The following is an 18,079-nucleotide window of genomic DNA, read 5'->3' as shown; positions in this document are numbered from 1 at the left end:
TAAGGATCCGGCATTGCTGTGAGCTGTGGTGTAGGTCACAGATGCAGCTCAGATCTGGCATTGCTGTGGCTGTGGCGTAGGACATCAGCTATAGCTCCGATTCAACCCCTAGCCTGGGAACCTCCATATGCTGCCATGGGTATGATCCTAAAGAGCCAAAAAATAAATAAATAAAAGTATCTTCCTTGCTTCCCCCAGTAATTAACAGCTTTTTCATGGACATTACTCATTTACTCTTCTTCAAGGCAATGAAATGTTAGTTTGTTGATATTTGTTAACTAGTTATAATAATTTCTGACACTAGAGATCTTGGGGAAATAGGGAAACATTAGAAATAGGATCTTACTGATAAAAAAAAAATCGTGTGAAGTCTCTAAATGAATGGTTCTACACTTCAGATACCACAGCTGTCTCACTTCTCCTGGCTATAAACGTAGGCAGGTGATATATTTCAGATACATACAAAGAGAACTACATCAACATGGCATCTCTAGACCCAGCATTATACTTTATAAAACCAAGTACTTAGTTTTTATGATTTTGCAACAAACAGTATTATGTAGAGATAGGAATAATGATTGCTTACTGCCTGTAAAACATTATGCTTGGCTCTTTAGTTTTATTTAATTCTGAGTTACTTATGAGATATTCATTAATATCTCTATTTTTCAGATGGAAATACTGAGGTTCAGAAAGGTAAAGTGAATTAACCAAGGTCATCCAGATAGTAAGTGGCAGATCAAGAATTCTAATCCAGGGAGTTCCCGTCGTGGCGCAGTGGTTAACGAATCCGACTAAGAACCATGAGGTTGCGGGTTCGGTCCTGCCTTGCTCAGTGGGTTAACGATCCGGCGTTGCGTGAGCTGTGGTGTAGGTGCAGACGCGGCTCGGATCCGCGTGCTGTGGCTCTGGCGAGGGGGTGGCTACAGCTCCGATTCAACCCTAGCTGGAACCTCCATATGCCGGAGCGCCAAGAAATAGCAACAATAACAACAACAACAACAAAAAGACAAAGACCAAAAAAAAAAAAAAAAAGAATTCTAATCCAGGTCTGACTCCAAAGTCCGTATTTTTTACTAATCGAATATAAAATTGGTTACTGTAAAATCAGTCCCCCAAAGAACTGAACCCCCAAAATTTAGAATCTAATTAACATCTTAGGATAATCATTTTATTCCCCTTATTTTTCATAGTCAAACTAAAGATACGGGCAACACAGAATTCTGATAATAGCAATAATATCATATATTTATCAACTATATTACCTGGTAGCCTCATCTTCTAATTTCTTTTTTTGTATTAGCTCTGATCTTTTTCTTTCAATTTCCTTCAGTTTGTCACGCTTGATCTTATAAAGTTGTTCAAGGGCTAACTGCTGTGTATTGTAGCTTTCTCTCAGTTCCTAAGGAGAAAATAAAAATAAGTCAATATGCCATTGATTTAAATACTTTTGTCTTATGTAAAAATGTGGCATTTGCATTACAAGATAAAACTCCTAAAGCAAATTAAAGTAAAAATATTAAAAGTCTTAAAAAATCTAGATGATTAAAAAAATCTTGAATACAGTAAATATTTAAAGTATGTAGCCACTGAGGACAAATGCATGTAAAAATCATCTACTTTTATTAATTCACTCCTAAGGAACAGAGAATCTTTTACAAGTCAATTCTTTTATTTGGGATTTCATTTTTCTGGACCTTCTTTTCTGTTTTTGTTTTTCTTTGGCCACACCCCAGGCATGCAGAAGTTCTGGGGCCAAAGATTGAACCTGTGCCGCAGCAACCCAAGCCAAAGCAGTGACAATGTTGGATACTTAACTCTTGTTTGCTACAAGAGAACTTCAGTGCTTCATTTTTAATAAAAAAGCAATCCATTAAAAATTCAGGTAAACAATTTGCTTGTTGTAACATCTGAAGAGGAATTTTGTTCAGTTATATTTTTGACATGTAATTTAGTCAAGTTATTTGTGATTTTTATCCAATAAGATATTGAACTGAACACGGAAGCAATTATTAAACAATTTAATAACTATCCAATGTTTATTTAATACATATATCAAATAATATAATTTAATAACTAAAATGGAAAAGATGTCTGCCTAAAATCATGACTAGAATGAGCCAAAATAATGAAAAGTATTCCAAATAGGAATTGAAATAAACAATTGTTTATTGAGCACCTAGTTCTATGTAAAGTGCTATAAAGATTCACAAGGGATCCAAGCCAAGGCTGTCTGATTCCTGTCTGTAATCTTTCCCTCAAAATGTTCACGGTCTCAAAGTAGAGAAAAGTGCCAAGATCTGGGCTATAGATGTGTTTTAGCAGAAACTTGTGATTATCTGTTCAGCGTTTTCTTTCTCTCTTCTTCTAAGACCACCCTCTTCCTTTGCGGAAGCTGATTTACCCCCTAACCCCACTCCCCTTCTATGTGGTTTTGATGAGTCGGTCAAATTCAATGCTCCTCCCACTCCCACTCAAGTATGGTCACTTGACTTGAACAATTACGGCACCTCACTTCCCTGGCCAGAATGATTGCTTCAAAGGCCATGAACGTGACCCAAGCTGGGCCAGAATCCCTTCTTGGGATTCAGATATACTGAAAAGGGGAGAAAGAAGTCTTTTCTTTTTTTTTTTTGGTCTTTTGTTGTTGTTGTTGTTCTTGTTGTTGCTATTTTTTGGGCCGCTCCCGCGGCATATGGAGGTTCCCAGGCTAGGGGTCTAATCGGAGCTGTAGCCACCGGCCTACGCCAGAGCCACAGCAACGCAGGATCCGAGCCGTGTCTGCAACCTACACCACAGCTCACGGCAACGCCGGATCGTTAACCCACTGAGCAAGGGCAGGGACCGAACCCGCAACCTCATGCTTCCTAGTCGGATTCGTTAACCACTGCGCCACGACGGGAACTCCGAGAAGTCTTTTCTTCACTAAGCTCATTAAACAGGGATAAGGTAAAACTGGAGCTGCCCCACTTCCTAGTGAAGCCATCAAGGGTAGGAATGAAGTCAACATAGGAAAGAGAGAAGCAAAGATTAGGCACAGGGGTGGAGAGAGGGGGATTCTGGGGGAACCAAATCCCCAACTTCCAGTGTCTACTGGTTCATTCCCTTCTACTGACCCAGTCAGCGGTCCCAGTACTCTTCCAGTAACCACTCTCTTCAGCTTATCTATTTTCAACTGGGCTTTTTTTTAAATTTGGAATCTACAGAATCCTGAACAAGAGAGCAGAAAAAGGCTGAGATAAGGAAGAGAAAAAACAAAAAAAAAAAACCCAAACAAAGAAACCCTCCAAAAACCTAAAGTAAAGAAAAAAGGCTTCATGTCAAAGGAGGGAGCTTAGACATTTGGCTAGAATGTTTTGGTAAAAGATGTCTTGGATATACACACACGCAAATAAAACTACAAACCACAAACAAGCAAGTGAAAACTCAAACTCTGTTTCTTTTCAGAAATAAAATATTTTATAGGTGAACCCTTTCAACCTGATTGAAATGGGAGATCTGATCTATCACTGGTGTCTAGAGACTATGTCCAAAATGTCTGAGATCAAGACTTGCAGCTAAGGAGTTCCTTTGTGGCACAGCAGGTTAAGGATCCAACACTGTCCCTGCAATAGCTCGGGTTACTGCTGTGGCGTGGGTTTCATTCCTGGCCCAGGAACTTTCACATGCCATGAATTCAGCCCCCTCCCCCAAAAGACATGCAGCTTAAGACAATAATAATACAAATACTGCATTCTCAACAAAGCTTCCACAGATCTAAGCTTCTATAGTTCTTTTTGTTGAATTTTCCTCTAGACTCTACTGAAGAACAGGAGACTATAGTGGTTACAACCTATGGAGAAGCAATATGGTTTAGTGATGAGGACTCCCGGAGCATGGGTCTGGAATTAGACCATCAAAGTCTGAGTCAGGCTCTGTCAGTGACTAGCTGAGTAATCTTACCTAGGAAAGTTACTTTACAGGTTCCTCATCTGTAAAATGGAGTTAATTACAATATATGCCTCATAGCATTGCTGTGAGGACGGAATGGGTTAATACACATGAAGTGCTTATAATAGTGCAGGGCACATAGTAAGTCCTTAATAAATGTTAGCTATATTATTGCTGAAATCATAAATAAGGAGAATTATAAGTTTAAAAGGGAAGTAAAGAGGAGTCAAATTAATGTCTGATCTTAACAGGGCTACAAGGTTAGCCCTCCAGTGTCCTTTAAAATACTGCTCCGAGTCTTCCCTCATCAGCCCATTCCTCCAGTGTCTGAATTAATGAACTTCCCTATGCTTCCCAGCAGCCCTTTAGGTCCATACTTCCTACTGTTATATACACCTTGGTGAAAATAGGTTCCCAAGGTTAGACCTGAAATTCTCTGAAGAAAGGAAGGGAATGTAATAAAAGGGAAACCCTTGTATTATGAGCTTGGGAAATAGCTTAGCTGGTACACAGCTTGTTTAAGTTTTTACATACAATCCAAAGGACTAGTGCTCCTGATCCCCTAATTAGCCTACTTGTCACCTTTACAAATAAATACCTCACTTTGCCCTAGATTACCCCAGCTCCTTTCGAGTATGTTAAGAACCCAACCCACTGGAGTAAGTCACAATTCTGGTGCTGACAGATTATACTTTCTAAGGAAAATCATTTATCTAATCATTACCCAATGTCAACAGCAGTGACTTTTCAATGCACTCTAAGTATTTTGGAGATTCAGGATAATCCCTTCCTAACAATAACAAAAATGTTTACATAGCCCATAAAAGTTCACGAAGCACTCCCATACATACACTATCTCATTTAATTATCATAAGACTCTGCGAAGAAGGCAGAACAGACACTGTCAGCTTCATTTCATAAATGAAGAAAGCAAAACTTGGAAGTTAATCAAGAGTTATACAACAGCAAGTGTCATGAATAGAACCAGAACTCACTTTTTTCACTTCAGCCTCCTAGGACAGCACTTTTGTCACTGTACCTTACTTGCTAAAGACAGGATATTCCCTAAGTTCTCCTTAATGCAATAATGGCCTGTCAAATATCTCATCTTTGAACCCACTGGCTTTGCTATTTGTCTTAGTGTAACTTGAGGAAAAGAGTAAAAATTACCACTGATTCTGTACATGTCTATTACAGGGTCCAATAAAACATAATTTTCTAAGATAAATAACTTAAAACATTATACTTCTGGTTCACAAGTAGCCTAAAGGAGTGATCTCTCCAGAAGCTCTCCGTCCCAAAGGACCACAGAATTAGAACTAACTGCCCATCTTCCTCCAAGACCACTGAGACCAATTCTATCTCACACGCCAAATGACTTAGCCTTTCTTGTCATTCTTCACCACCTGAATTCGCATGTCTATAATGCGGTTTATCCTTTGATCTGACTCAATCCCCCATCTTTCCTCTCCCCAGACTTCCTCTTCGTGGTTAAGAAATCCTCACACATAGGCACATATCTTCTCTGGATGGAAAGTTCCTTAATCCTTGCCTTTTTGGCTGATCCTTCAGGAACTGCCTTTTCTCTATTTCTCTCTCAGTTTATTATCACACAGTATTCCATTTACATCAAGGTAAGGGGATAACTAGTATTTTCCTTGCTTTTCATCGCCATTTCCAGACCATTTTTTCTCCTCACTCTTACACACTCCATGCTTTTCTGAGGCTTAGTATACCACCCAGCAGTAACATCCTCCCCTTCCTTTTTATAGTCACCTATCAATCATCCAGTCACTGATCCTCATTTATTCAGTTTCATTATTCTCCCAGTTTTTGAGATCCAAACACATGACCCTATCAAAACCTCAACTCTCAGGCTGATCGCCTCAAAAACAACCTTTTTTTACTCCATTTACTCCAGCATTATTATACCCTGAATCTTATCATCATCACACAAAGAACTACCATTGATCAAATACCCAATTTCTTTCTTCTTTTTGTCTTTCTAGGGCCCCACCTGCGGCATATGGAGGTTCCCAGGCTAGGGGTCTAATTGGAGCTGTAGCTGCTGGCCTACGCCACAGCTACAGCAACGCAGGATCCGAGCCGCATCTGTGAACTACACCACAGCTCACAGCAACTCTGGATCCTTAACCTGCTGAGTGAGGCCAGGGATCCAACCCCCAACCTCATGGTTCCCAGTTGTATTCATTTCTGCTGCACCACGAAGGGAACTCCGTTCTTCTTCTTCTTTTTTTGTCTTTTTGTCTTTTTAGGGCTACACCCGTAGCATATGGAGGTTCTCAGGCTAGGAGTCTACTTGGAGCTGTAGCCTCTGGCCACTGGTAACGCCAGATCCAAGCCATGTCTGCAACCTACACCACAGCTCACAGCAATGCTGGATCTTTAACCTACTGATCGAGGCCAGGGATCGAACCTGTGTCCTTATGGATCTTGGGTTCATTAATCGGAGCCACAACGGGAACGCCACATGCCCAATTTCTTACACATAAGTTCATATCCTTCAAACTTCTCTTATACCTGGTACATCCATCTCAACATTTCTCCAACCTCACTACAACTTCCATTCTGTTGGAATGATTCTTTTTTCAGGATCAACCCTTCCTCTCTTCATATCCCTTCATGTACAGTATGTACTTCAGAGTTCATCTTTATCACAACTATTTTTTTTTTTTTGTCTTTTTGCCTTTTTCTAGGGCTGCATCTGTGGTATATGGAGGTTCCCAGGCTAGGGGTCCAATCAGAGCTGTAGCTGCCAGCCTATGCCAGAGCCACAGCAACCCGGGATGCAAGTAGTGTCTGTGACCCACACCACAGCTCATGGTAACGCTAGATCCTTAACCCACTGAGCAAGGCCAGGGATCGAACCTATAATCTCATGGTTCCTAGTCAGATTCGTTAACCACTCTGCCATGACAGGAACTCCAACGACTATTGTGTGAAGTTCAATAACTCCCTTGCCCCCTGCCTTTGCTTATGGCTATTAAAACCTCCCAATTGTATGACCCTATGAACTTATTTCATCAGCCTTTTCTGTGCTTATACCAAAGCAGTTGAACTTTGGTGGAGAAAAACATACAATTAGGCATGCTGTTTCCAATTTAAATTCATCAACTCCAGCTTTGAACAGACATTCAATATTGTTCAGTTTACCTAGTGTTATATCTATCAAACCTCCTCACACCCACTGAGATATGTATTTCATGCCTACTTTTCCCTCCTGAAGCCTCCTAATCTTCCATCCATTCTCCTCCCTGAAAACCAATAGCCTTGCCTCACTAAGCCATATTAGAACTCTCTCATCTTTTCTTCTCAAAAGCAATAAAGCTTCCTGCATTTGCATCCATCTCCTTTGAGTCTAGTTTGAATTATTCCATGTGCTCAACTATCCATGAAGATTCCTTGTAGTGATCCAACTTGTTTCTGATTTAAGTTTTGAAGCTGTCAACTTCCTACTCTCACCAACAAGTTTATTGAATGCACACCTATCTCCTCTCCATAGGCTACCCTGGAGGTATTCTTTTTATTTTATCCTCCACACTATGCTCCAGATTATATCTTAATCTGCTTCCCTGAGACTTTGCTCTATCAATTATCACCACTTTATATAATCAATCTCAATCTTTCACTTTCCTCCCTCCCTTCCTCTCTTTTTTCCTGCGAGACTTGTCCTTCTTTTCTTTGCTCTCTTTTTTTTTAATTTGAAAAATAGCCTTTATATAAAAGAATACATTACATGGAATCAGAAGTATTCCTAAAATCTGAGATATATGGCTTTGTGCTGTTTTTGGACTAATGTCTTCCTACTCTTTTCACATAAACTCTATATACTAACTCTAAATGCTGCATATTTTGAGACCATTCAAAACCATTCATTTAATCAACAAGCATATACTGCCACCCATATTGTTCCATGCAATGTTCTAGGTGCTGAGAATTCAGCAATGAAGTATTTGGCTTAAGCCTGGCAATCATCACTGAGATGGATATAGTTAGTTACCTAACAAGCTCAATTTTCTCCATTTTCATTCTTCTGTCCTAACAGAAACTATCCCTTCCTCATGTATTCATATGCTGCACAGAGAGGTGATAACTCATTTTTCAACTTTATTAAGGTATAACTGATAAGGAAAAATTATATATCCTTAAGGTATAAACTTGCTGTTTCAATACAGGTATACACCGTGAGATGATCACCACAGTCAAGCTAGCGTGCCCATCTCCTCACACAGCTACATTTCCTCCTTTCTTCCTCCCTCCCTCTGTCTCCTTTCTACTCTCCCACCCCTCCCCCTCGCTGACGAGAATGCTTAAGCTTTATCCTCTTAGCAAATTTCCACTACACAATAATGTATTGTTAACTATGGTCACCATGTGGTACATTAGATTTCACAATTTATTCACCATGCATAACTGAAACTTTGTATCCTTTGTCAGGTCTTTTTTTTTTTTTCTTTTTGCCATTTCTTGGGCCGCTCCCCCGGCATATGGAGGTTCCCAGGCTAGGGGTTGAATCGGAGCTGTAGCCGCCGGCCTACGCCAGAGCCACAGCAACTCGGGATCCAAGCCAGCATCTGCGACCCACACCACAGCTCATGGCAACGCCGGATCCTTAACCCAGTGAGCAAGGCCAGGGATGGAACCCGAAACCTCATGGTTCCTAGTCGGATTCGTTAACCACTGCGCCACGATGGGAACTCCGTGTCATGTCTTTCTTAAACCAAAAAAATAAAAAGTTTTCTTCATGGTCTCTTTTCACTCTCTTAAATAGGGGCTCACACTCACTTCACTCTCCTCAGCTCCCATTCATTCCTGATTTGCTGCAATCCAGCTTTTGCTGGTCACTCAACTGAGATGGCACTTTCAGAAAGGTCTTCAAAGGTCTCCTTGTTGGTAATTCAATGGATTTTTTTCAGTACAAAGTTAACTGCTCTGTATCATTTCCAGTGACTACAGAAAGCCTCTTTTTTTTTGCTTTTTGTGACAATAGTCAGTCTCCTGACTACTCTGACAGTACAGGTTTCATCCCCTTTTCAGTTCCTAAATTGCCTTTGATGAAAATATCAACAAGCAGCGAAAGGTTGAAGGCAGGAAGCAGAAAAGAAAGTAAAACAAGAGACAAGAATAATCTGCTAGCCTGTGGAGAATCAAATACCAACTGAAAGGATCAGACTTCTGTGTGTGAGTAGAGTCCACAAATCACCATGAAACTTCACTGTACACATGAAGAAACAGCTTAAGTTTGTGTGATCTGCAGTAAAAGCTCCAAAAGCAAATAACCTGGCCATTCATGCTATAACTGAGAGGAAAGGCTGATACCATCTTTCCAATCTGCCCTACCTTTTCTTAGGCGGTAACACACGAGCCCTACTTACCCTGTTTCTGTCTTCACTGTGCATATATACAACTGCCCTACTGCCATCCATTTCAGTACTGAGTAGAACGTGGTCAAAATCTGCCAGGGCCAGCAAATGGTAAATATAAAGCAATTTTCTTTAAACGATTAAAATAGGAATTCATTGAGTATTTTAAATAATCTGTGTGCTAGTACCCGACAAAGTGATTTATTTATACATGTGACTTAAACAGTTTTATTTGTGGTACAAGCATATCTAAATATGAGGCCTGATAACCAGACATAACTAAAGTTTCCCCTGCATTATTAATTCTTTAAGATTAGAAAGCAGCCTGAAATATACATGACATAACCTTGCCCTAGATTTCAGAAAGCATAAAGTTTTATTTTAAACAATGATTTCCAGGGATATGGGCCAATAATTTAATCTCATATTTCCTTAGTTTTCCTTTTAATTGAATCAGTAATCATCCCATCAGTTAGCCCAACTCACAGGGAGGTTGTATGGAAAACAGATAACATTTCAAAGTGTCTTGGGCTCCTCTGGAGAAAGGTTACTCAGGACCAACCTACTGGCTTTTGGCATTAGATTCAAACAGGCAGTGAGACAGCAGAAAGATATTTGAGCAAGCAGGAAGAAAAAAAATGTTTATATTGTATATGTCATTCCAAATAAAGATACTCAGATAAACGCAAAGAATAGTCTAGTTTTTAAATAAAGAAAACAGTAAAGTAACTCAAAGAAAGGGAGCTAGATATTAGAAAATAACCTTAAGTAAGAGGAAGAGGTTGTTGAGACAGCTTAGCAGAGACAAAAGGCACTGAAGAACAGAGTCATCCATATTCCCACACTGTAAGATAAGGCAGATAAAAAGCCAATTAAACTATGTACAGATTAAAAAAAAATAAGGTAGGGAAGATAACGTGGCTGGCTTGTCTGTCCATCAATGACAAATTATTTTTAAGTTTTTTTTCCTATAGAACATACGCTTGTGTAAAATGTATTATTAACATTATTCACCTCAAATTTCCCCTCCTTAACTGAAGCTACCATGGTTTCTTTCCTTTACCATACTGTTTACTCCGTAGCTGCTGTAATGTTACTCTAAATAAGTTAGCAAGATGAAAGTCACATGAAGATAGCTGCCTGAGAAGGTTTGCAATACTTTATGCTCTGAAAACTTCATGCTTCATTAGCAAAAGAGTAACTGAGACGATTCTCAAATTTCAATGATGTGCCATTAGTCTGATATTTAGCTTTTATATTTTCTTGCATAGGTACAGCTTCCATATACAACTAATACTGCATGGAATGATAAGCATAGAGTATATGTTTTGGACATCTGCTCTGCCACTGCAGCAAATAATGAATCATAAACCTACTTTTCATGAAAAATTTATAGCGCCAGGTTATGCTTTAGATTTCACTGATTACTGTATTATTTCACAAAGGTTAAATTAAATTGTAAAAAAGAAACAAAAAAGAACTTAGTGTGTTAAATGAGCCTCTACCACCTGGACTATTTAAAAATTTTCACATTTCCCATTTTAGAATTTACCTAAAATCATGCTGGTTGAGAACTAATACTGACAAATCTAATCTAATACTAATACTGACAAAGGTATTGAAATGAAACAATCTTCAAAAACTGGAAACTATGAATGAAACAGTCTTTAAAAATTGGAAACTATGGTAAATAACTGTTTATTTACATGACACAATGTTTGTAATATCTTCAGAGAACATTAAAACCAATCTTATAATTCTGGTGTAGCTCAGATTATATGAGTTATAAAAATGTACTATATATAACAATAAGAACTTCAGTTATTCATTCTACTAAGGGCAGGTAAAAAGGCAGCAACTAAAAATGAAGATAATAGAAGCTAAATACCTTCAGTTGATTGTTAAATGAATCCATTTCTGACAGCTTAGATGCAGTTTCTTTTTCAAGAGCATCTAATTGTTCTTTAAGTCTTTGGCATAATTCTTCCTTTTCTAATGATTTTTTTTGAAGTAAACTGATTCCTAAATCTGAAACACAAACATCACACAGATTACATTTGATAGAAACTCCTGTCAGTACCAGTACCAGACATTTACTGTTTGATCAAAATGGTATAACCAGAGAGACAAAGGCTGTACACGCATAATGAGTAACAAGTAAAGGGAAGAAACTCAGCAGTCATGTCCCCTTTTCGCATCATATCTTGGGAAGATCCTCATATGGAAATGCTATAAGCATTGGTCCTGTACTTAAAAGTACTAGGACCTGAAGTGATGCTCTAGTCTGGGAAAGGCGCTTTACCAATCTGATCCGCAGGCTGGCCCTCTATTCAGTGGGCACTGTACCTCCCACCTCATTTGTGAGGTGATGGATATAAAGCTATTAGTATAGAGTCTGACCCATAACAAATAATTAATAGCAGCTATTGTTGAAGTAGCTTTCTTTTCATTCTTAGTGCTCCCAAGAATAGGGGAATAGTCACAGCAAGGCTCAATAAATATTACTAAGTGGATCATGTAGTGCTACTTTAAGAGGTAAGAACAGAGAGCTTAGTTTTATATGACCTTTTCTCATACATTTAGGCAGGGATGAAGAAACTAGATGGAAATATCTTACCATCTAATTAAATAGAGTTGACCCTTGAACAACTTGGGGATTTGGCAATAACCCTTTGCTCTGTTGAAAATCTGAGTACAATTTATAGTTGGCCCTAAATACACGCAGCTGAGTTCCTCCATATCCATGGTTCTGCATCCTCAGGTTCAACCACCATAGACCTGTGTAGTACTGTAGTATTTATTTATTGAAAAAAAAATCTGTGTATAAGCAGATCTGCACAATTCAAACCCACATTGTTGAAGGATCAACTGTACATATTTTAAAATTTTATTGCATTTTTTAAAGCATAGAAATCTAGTATAACACTTAAATAAAATGAAGCATATAGAATAAAAAGTAAAAAGGTCTTTCTTGGGAGTTTCCGTTGTGGCATAGTGGGAACAAATTTGAATAGTATCTATGAGGATGCAGATTTGATCCCTGGCCTTGCTCAGGGGGCCAGGGATCCAGCGTTGCTGTGAGCTGTGGTGTAGGCTGCAGACGTGGCTTGGATCCTGTGTTGCTGTGGCTGTGGTATAGGCTGACAGCTGTAGCTCTGATTAGAACCCTAGCCTGGGAACTTCCACATGCTGCAGGTGTGGCCCTAAACAACAAAAAACAGTCTTCATTTCAACTCCCAGCTTGTTCTCTCTTAGGCACTTAGATATGTACATATTCAACATTTATTTCCCCTGGGCTTTAATAGGATCACACTGTATATAACTGTTTAGCAACTTGTTTTATGTTTAATAACATGTCGCACCATTAAAGACATCTAGATCTAGTTCATTCTTTAAAATTGCTCCCTGGTAGTCTATGTTATGGCTGTTACATAAATGTAACGATTCCCTTTTTGATTGCCATTTAGGTTGTTTCTAATTTGCTATCATTACATAAAAATGCTGCAATAAACATCCTTGTACATACATTTTAACGCACATGTGCAAGTATTTTATAAGGGTAGGAGGTGAAAAAATTGCTATATATAAAGGATTTACACACTTTAAATTTTAAAATGTTGACAGTAAGTTATACCAATATCAATGACTCCAAATTACCAGTTTCTACACACCCTCACAACTGGATATTATTACTTTTTTCATTTTTGCTTACTGGCAACCCCCCCATTGTCCTTTTAATTTGTATTTCCTTGATAACTACTGAAATCAGATAAATATTTATGTACATGGCCATCTGTTTATATTTATTGACCATCATCTTGAATTGACTCCTCCCACCCTTTGCTGGCTCCCCTGCACACACACCCCCACCCCCCACCAATTGGGCCAATTGGGTTGTTTTGAAACCTGATTAGTAAAGGCTCTAAATTCTTATATTATATATACATATTTCAATTTTTTTTTTTACTATTTATGATATCTTTCATCATGAAAAACTTTTCATTTTTATGTCACCAAAACCCAAAGCAACTTCCTTCATAGCTCTACCTATTGTTTGAAGAGACTGTCCTGACATTAAGATTAAAAAAAAATGTTTTCCTCTGTGATATTTTTTCTAGAGTTGTATTTTATTTTTAGTCTCTTATTTTATCTACAATTTATTCCTGCACACAGAGTAAGGTAAAGAGCTTCTTCACCCCCCTTCAGGTAATCAACTGTCCCCCAAATCACTTAATGAAGAGATAGTAACTACTGTAAGCTCATCCTTTTCCCCTTGATGGTTAGATGCCAACTTTACCTTATCCTAAATTGCCATACATATGGCATATATATATATATATGTTTGTTACTGGATTGTTTGTTCAGTTTCATTGTTCTATGTTTCTATTTCTGACCAACAATACATTATTATTTTAGGAACTATACCTTTCATAACTTATGTTTTGCTCTGACAGGGCTAGTCTCCTCCCCCCACTAACATATTTCTGTTTAATTTTGTGCCTCATCTTACATATTTTCTCTTCTGGGTGAATTTATTAATTATCTTGCCAAGGTCATTTTAAGAAACCTGACCAGAACTGAATACATGGATCAATTAATAGAGAACATCATTTAAAATACTGAGCTAGTTCATTCAGAAATATAATATGGATCTACGTATCCAGGAATCTTTTATATCTGTCAGTAAAATTTTATGGTTGTGCATTTCTTCTTTATTCATTTAACAATGAAAATGCTAAATAGAATGAGACCTTTTTTTGATATATAGTACAGTTATCGATTTCTTATATGCTGATTTGGTATCCAGACACCCACCCTGCTAAATTCTCTTATAATTCTAACAGTTTTCCAGTTTTTCAAAAAATATTTAATCATTAAATTACACATCTGCTACATGCAAGACACTGCCTTGTGTTCGTGGTACATAAAAGTGTGAGTCCTATTATGGTCAAGGTGGGAGACAAACAATGGGAAAAGACAACAATAAAAGAACAGTCATTCTAAGTATTCAAAATAAGCAGCAATAATAACGGATGTTTTCATACTGAATTTGAGCATATATCCACGAGCACTGTGTTAGGTAACCGAACAAGCAACATGGTAGTAGAGTGGGCTTTGGAGTAAGACACACAAGAATTTGAGACCTACTACTACACCATCTTGGATAACTACTTATTCTCTCTGAACCTCAGTTTTCCCAAGCTGCACAATGGGAATAACAACAACTTCACAGGTTGTTGTAAAGATGAAGTAATGCATGAAAACTGCCTAGCATGGTGCTTGGCACATGGCTGGTCATCTTAAATAATTATTCTTATTGAGAGAAGAATCTAAGGGATATAGGGTACTTTGCAAACTCCAAACAAACGCATCCTATTCTAAACTGGATTAAAGATTAATAAATTAATAAAAGTTAAACTGGACCACATTCCACAGAGAAAGAGCAGCTCTTCCAGGTCCCTACTAAGACATGTCCTACATCTTATTCACAATGCAAATACAATGAGGATGGCAATGTACTTTCTATCCTGTACAGATGAGGAGGGCTGCCTTATCCTGCCTCTGGAATGCCTGTGAAGGCTAAGGTGAGAGTTGATACATTTTGAACAGCCAAGAAAAGCATCACGTGCATGGAAGACTTGTCTGAGAAGAGACATCGGTGCAAGATGTGAGACATAATAAGAGTAGCTCACGAGATCGAATTTTTCTATTCCTGGTGTTTCCTCTATGTAAAGGGATCTTTATTACAACAGCACTCCCAGTTTCTTTCTACCTCTTAAATAACTGGTGGGATCAAGATAAGGACCCGGACGTACACAGCCCTACATCTTTCCTATCCCTTGCTTTCTTGGGATTGAACTGCCCACAAGAATCTGCATTTTGTTCATGCACCTAATGTCTTCACAGGGCTGCTGTGCCCCTCACAGATAAGCCACGCTAACATTAGCCTTATTCATAATGGGGTGATATTTTGGTCTCTCACGTCTTGCTCCTTTGCCTTCTTTCTTAATTTGTTCAGAACTTGGGCAAAGATGAGAGATGCTATTTATTGGACCTCCTAAACAACCAAAAGTGTGACGAAGAGCTCTGGAATGAAAAGACTGGCAGGCACTCAGTGGGAGACATTTAGAATATTCTAGCTAGTTCTAACACATTTGCAGTTTCTTTTCTTTAAATAAATTTTTCTTCTGCTATCCTGTTATTGGCATGCTATGATATCCAATGCAGAGATTTATTTTTTTTTCTTTCAGTTTTCTCGTTGGGACTTGAATCAAGAGAAATGCCATATTATTACATTGGAATATTTTGTTCCGCAAGTGTCAGAGGGCCGAGCTGGTAAAATTCTTTACATGAATCACAGAGTTAGATGATATAAAAGGTCTGAGACAGGCATACCAGTCTACTGAGGCCTTCCTTGCTGTACACTATCACCCTAGAATCCCACAGGTTTGACTCCATAGAAAAGTCCCCAAACAAAGAGCTCTTCACAATTAGTGTAGGATTTTGTCAAAATGCACACATAGCCTTGTGTTCAAGCCAAACCTAGGTCTTGTTTAACTGTAGTCTACATTTTATTTGATTCATATTTGAAATATCTAAATAAAAATAATATCAAGACAGGAAGTCAAACCACAGGGGGAACACCTGTGATAATAATTTTCACATTATTTTGAAATTTTTAACTACAGATGAAACATGTTATTTTTAACAGAATAATGCCACTTTAAAAAGCAACAGAATACGACTGATGTAGTTATTCAGAAAAGAATACAAAAGGCAAAAACATCTTAGTGACTTACCAGGTGTGTTAGTGAGCTGCATGTTTTTAATTCTTTCATTTAATAATTGCTTCTCTGGTACCAAATAGATAAGCTTATTTTGATATTCCTTATAAAAAGAAAAAGTAGCACCTGATTAAAAATCTATAATGCTTAGAATATTTTGAAAATGTAAAAACATGATTTAATTGCCCTTGAAACTTAGCATAGGAATAATATGTAGAAGAGTATGTAAACTGCTTATGACTTATGAATAAACTAGAATGGAATTACACATGATTTAAAATACGAATATTTACACATAAATCCATTATGAATGACTAGCTGAAAAGAAAAGGTGGTGAAGAAAGCTGTGTTAACAGGGTGCATCTAGAAGCCTGGCAATTTCAGCATAATGAAGGATGACAGCAGGCAAAGCCTAAGTGGTACCTTTGGTATCTGCACTAAATGGTAACTGTAAACAAGCCAGGCTTCTCCAGAGCGAGTATCAAAGAGGGACTAAAAACTTGGGGATAACTGGGAAAGCAGGTATAAATTAACGCTTTGTTAATTGAGGTTAGTCCACACAAAAAATATATTTAGTTAAGAGGACTCTTGAGATGCAGAATAATTCCAGAGGCCCTATTCTGCAAGTAAAGAACAAAATTGCCAGGTCCCTGAGGGACACTTTTAATAGTCTCACCACAATTCTGAGAAGAATAATATTAGATAAAAAATTCCTAAAAGTAGTAAAAATAACCTTAGTTAAATGTAACAGACATATATTTATGTATTTGTTTATTAAAGATTTAAAACTCAAAGTGGGAGTTCCCATTGTGGTTCAGCAGGTTAAGGACCCAACCTTGTTCAGTGGGTTAAGGATCCAGCACTACCAAAGCTGTGGTGTAGGTCGAAGATGCAGCTCAGATCCGGTGTTCTGGTGTCTTGGTGGCTGTGATGAAGCCATCGGCTGCAGCTCCAATTCAACCTCTAGCCTGGGAATTTCCATATGCTGCAGATATAGCAGTAAAAAAAAAAAAAACACAAAACCCTCAAAGTGGTAAATAACCATTTATGTATAAATATTAATCAGATTTTCACTAGATGTTGAGCACAGTTGTAGGGAGTCTATGAGCTTCTTGATATTATATAAGATTGTGTATACCTACATCCTTTTAGAAAGGAGGTCTAATAGAGGTTCACAGGGGTTCACGACCCAAAAAGCAAAAGCCACTTTATTAGGAAGAACTATTAATAACTGCTCATGTTTAAGGACAACTGAGCAGCAAAGGACTTACCTGAAGTTCCTGTTGAAGTTGCTTGATTTCCATAATTTCCAGGTCACATTGCTTATCCAGCACTTCCAGCTCAGTCTTTTGAGTCTGCTTTCTGAGTCGGACATCTTGAAGTCTGCCTGAGATCTGCTGATGTTTGCCATTCTATAGGAAGAGCATATAAATACACAGTAACATAAAATACTAATAGGAAATGTTCCTATCAAGAGAATAATCTTTTTATGTAAATTTTAAATGTTATTTATCATGTATACTCAGTCTAAGATAAATGTCTAAAACCAAGTTAACTTGAGAGAGTTATTAGCAGGAAACACACCATTCTGAGTGTTAAGAGTCTATTATGTTAAGATGAGAAAGCACAAATGCAATGTTTTTTATCTGAACTCAGCATTTATGCATTAATTTATAATATTAAGATATAAACAACCTCAAAGAATAATGAGGAATAAATGTTTGCATGCGACATTTTGCATTACTTCTCTGAACTTCTTTTTTTACCCTTACTGCTGTCATCTAATTCCTCTAATTAAACAGTGTCCAAGAGGGCCTTTTGGGCCACAATTCTCTTCTTCTATACCAACAGTCCTTTCCCCTTCTACCAAGAAGAAAAACAAAACAAAAGCAGAGATTCTCAATGGAAGCTAATAAGAAGATTGAGGTATTGTCAGCTGAATGGTGCCCCTCCCCAAACTCATACGTTGAAGTCCTAAGC

General features: G+C 38.0%; 1 protein-coding gene across 16 annotated transcripts in view; it reads right to left on the bottom strand.

Annotated features, from left to right (window-relative positions):
- Positions 1-18,079, bottom strand: part of ITSN2 (intersectin 2) — a 145,129-nt gene that overhangs the window by 66,376 nt on the left and 60,674 nt on the right. For 9 of the 16 annotated variants that reach the window (XR_002342965.1, XM_021088350.1, XM_021088362.1 and 6 more), the window contains 5 exons: positions 17,371-17,511; positions 16,115-16,202; positions 11,203-11,342; positions 10,078-10,158; positions 1,266-1,402 (listed from right to left, as the gene is read on the bottom strand). Coding sequence is in view for 15 of the 16 variants with exons in the window: in XM_021088350.1 (XP_020944009.1) it covers positions 1,266-1,402; positions 10,078-10,158; positions 11,203-11,342; positions 16,115-16,202; positions 17,371-17,511 (587 nt within the window). In the remaining variant the exon portion in view is untranslated. The remainder of the gene's footprint in view (positions 1-1,265; positions 1,403-10,077; positions 10,159-11,202; positions 11,343-16,114; positions 16,203-17,370; positions 17,512-18,079) is intronic. The other 7 variants (XM_021088358.1, XM_021088365.1, XM_021088357.1 and 4 more) reach the window with 1 other exon arrangement.

The sequence above is a fragment of the Sus scrofa genome, chromosome 3 (genome assembly GCF_000003025.6).
Source record: "Sus scrofa isolate TJ Tabasco breed Duroc chromosome 3, Sscrofa11.1, whole genome shotgun sequence".
NCBI classification, from domain to species: domain Eukaryota; kingdom Metazoa; phylum Chordata; class Mammalia; order Artiodactyla; family Suidae; genus Sus; species Sus scrofa.
Note: the sequence above shows the minus strand (reverse complement) of the source record. Positions and strands in the feature narration are given on the sequence as shown.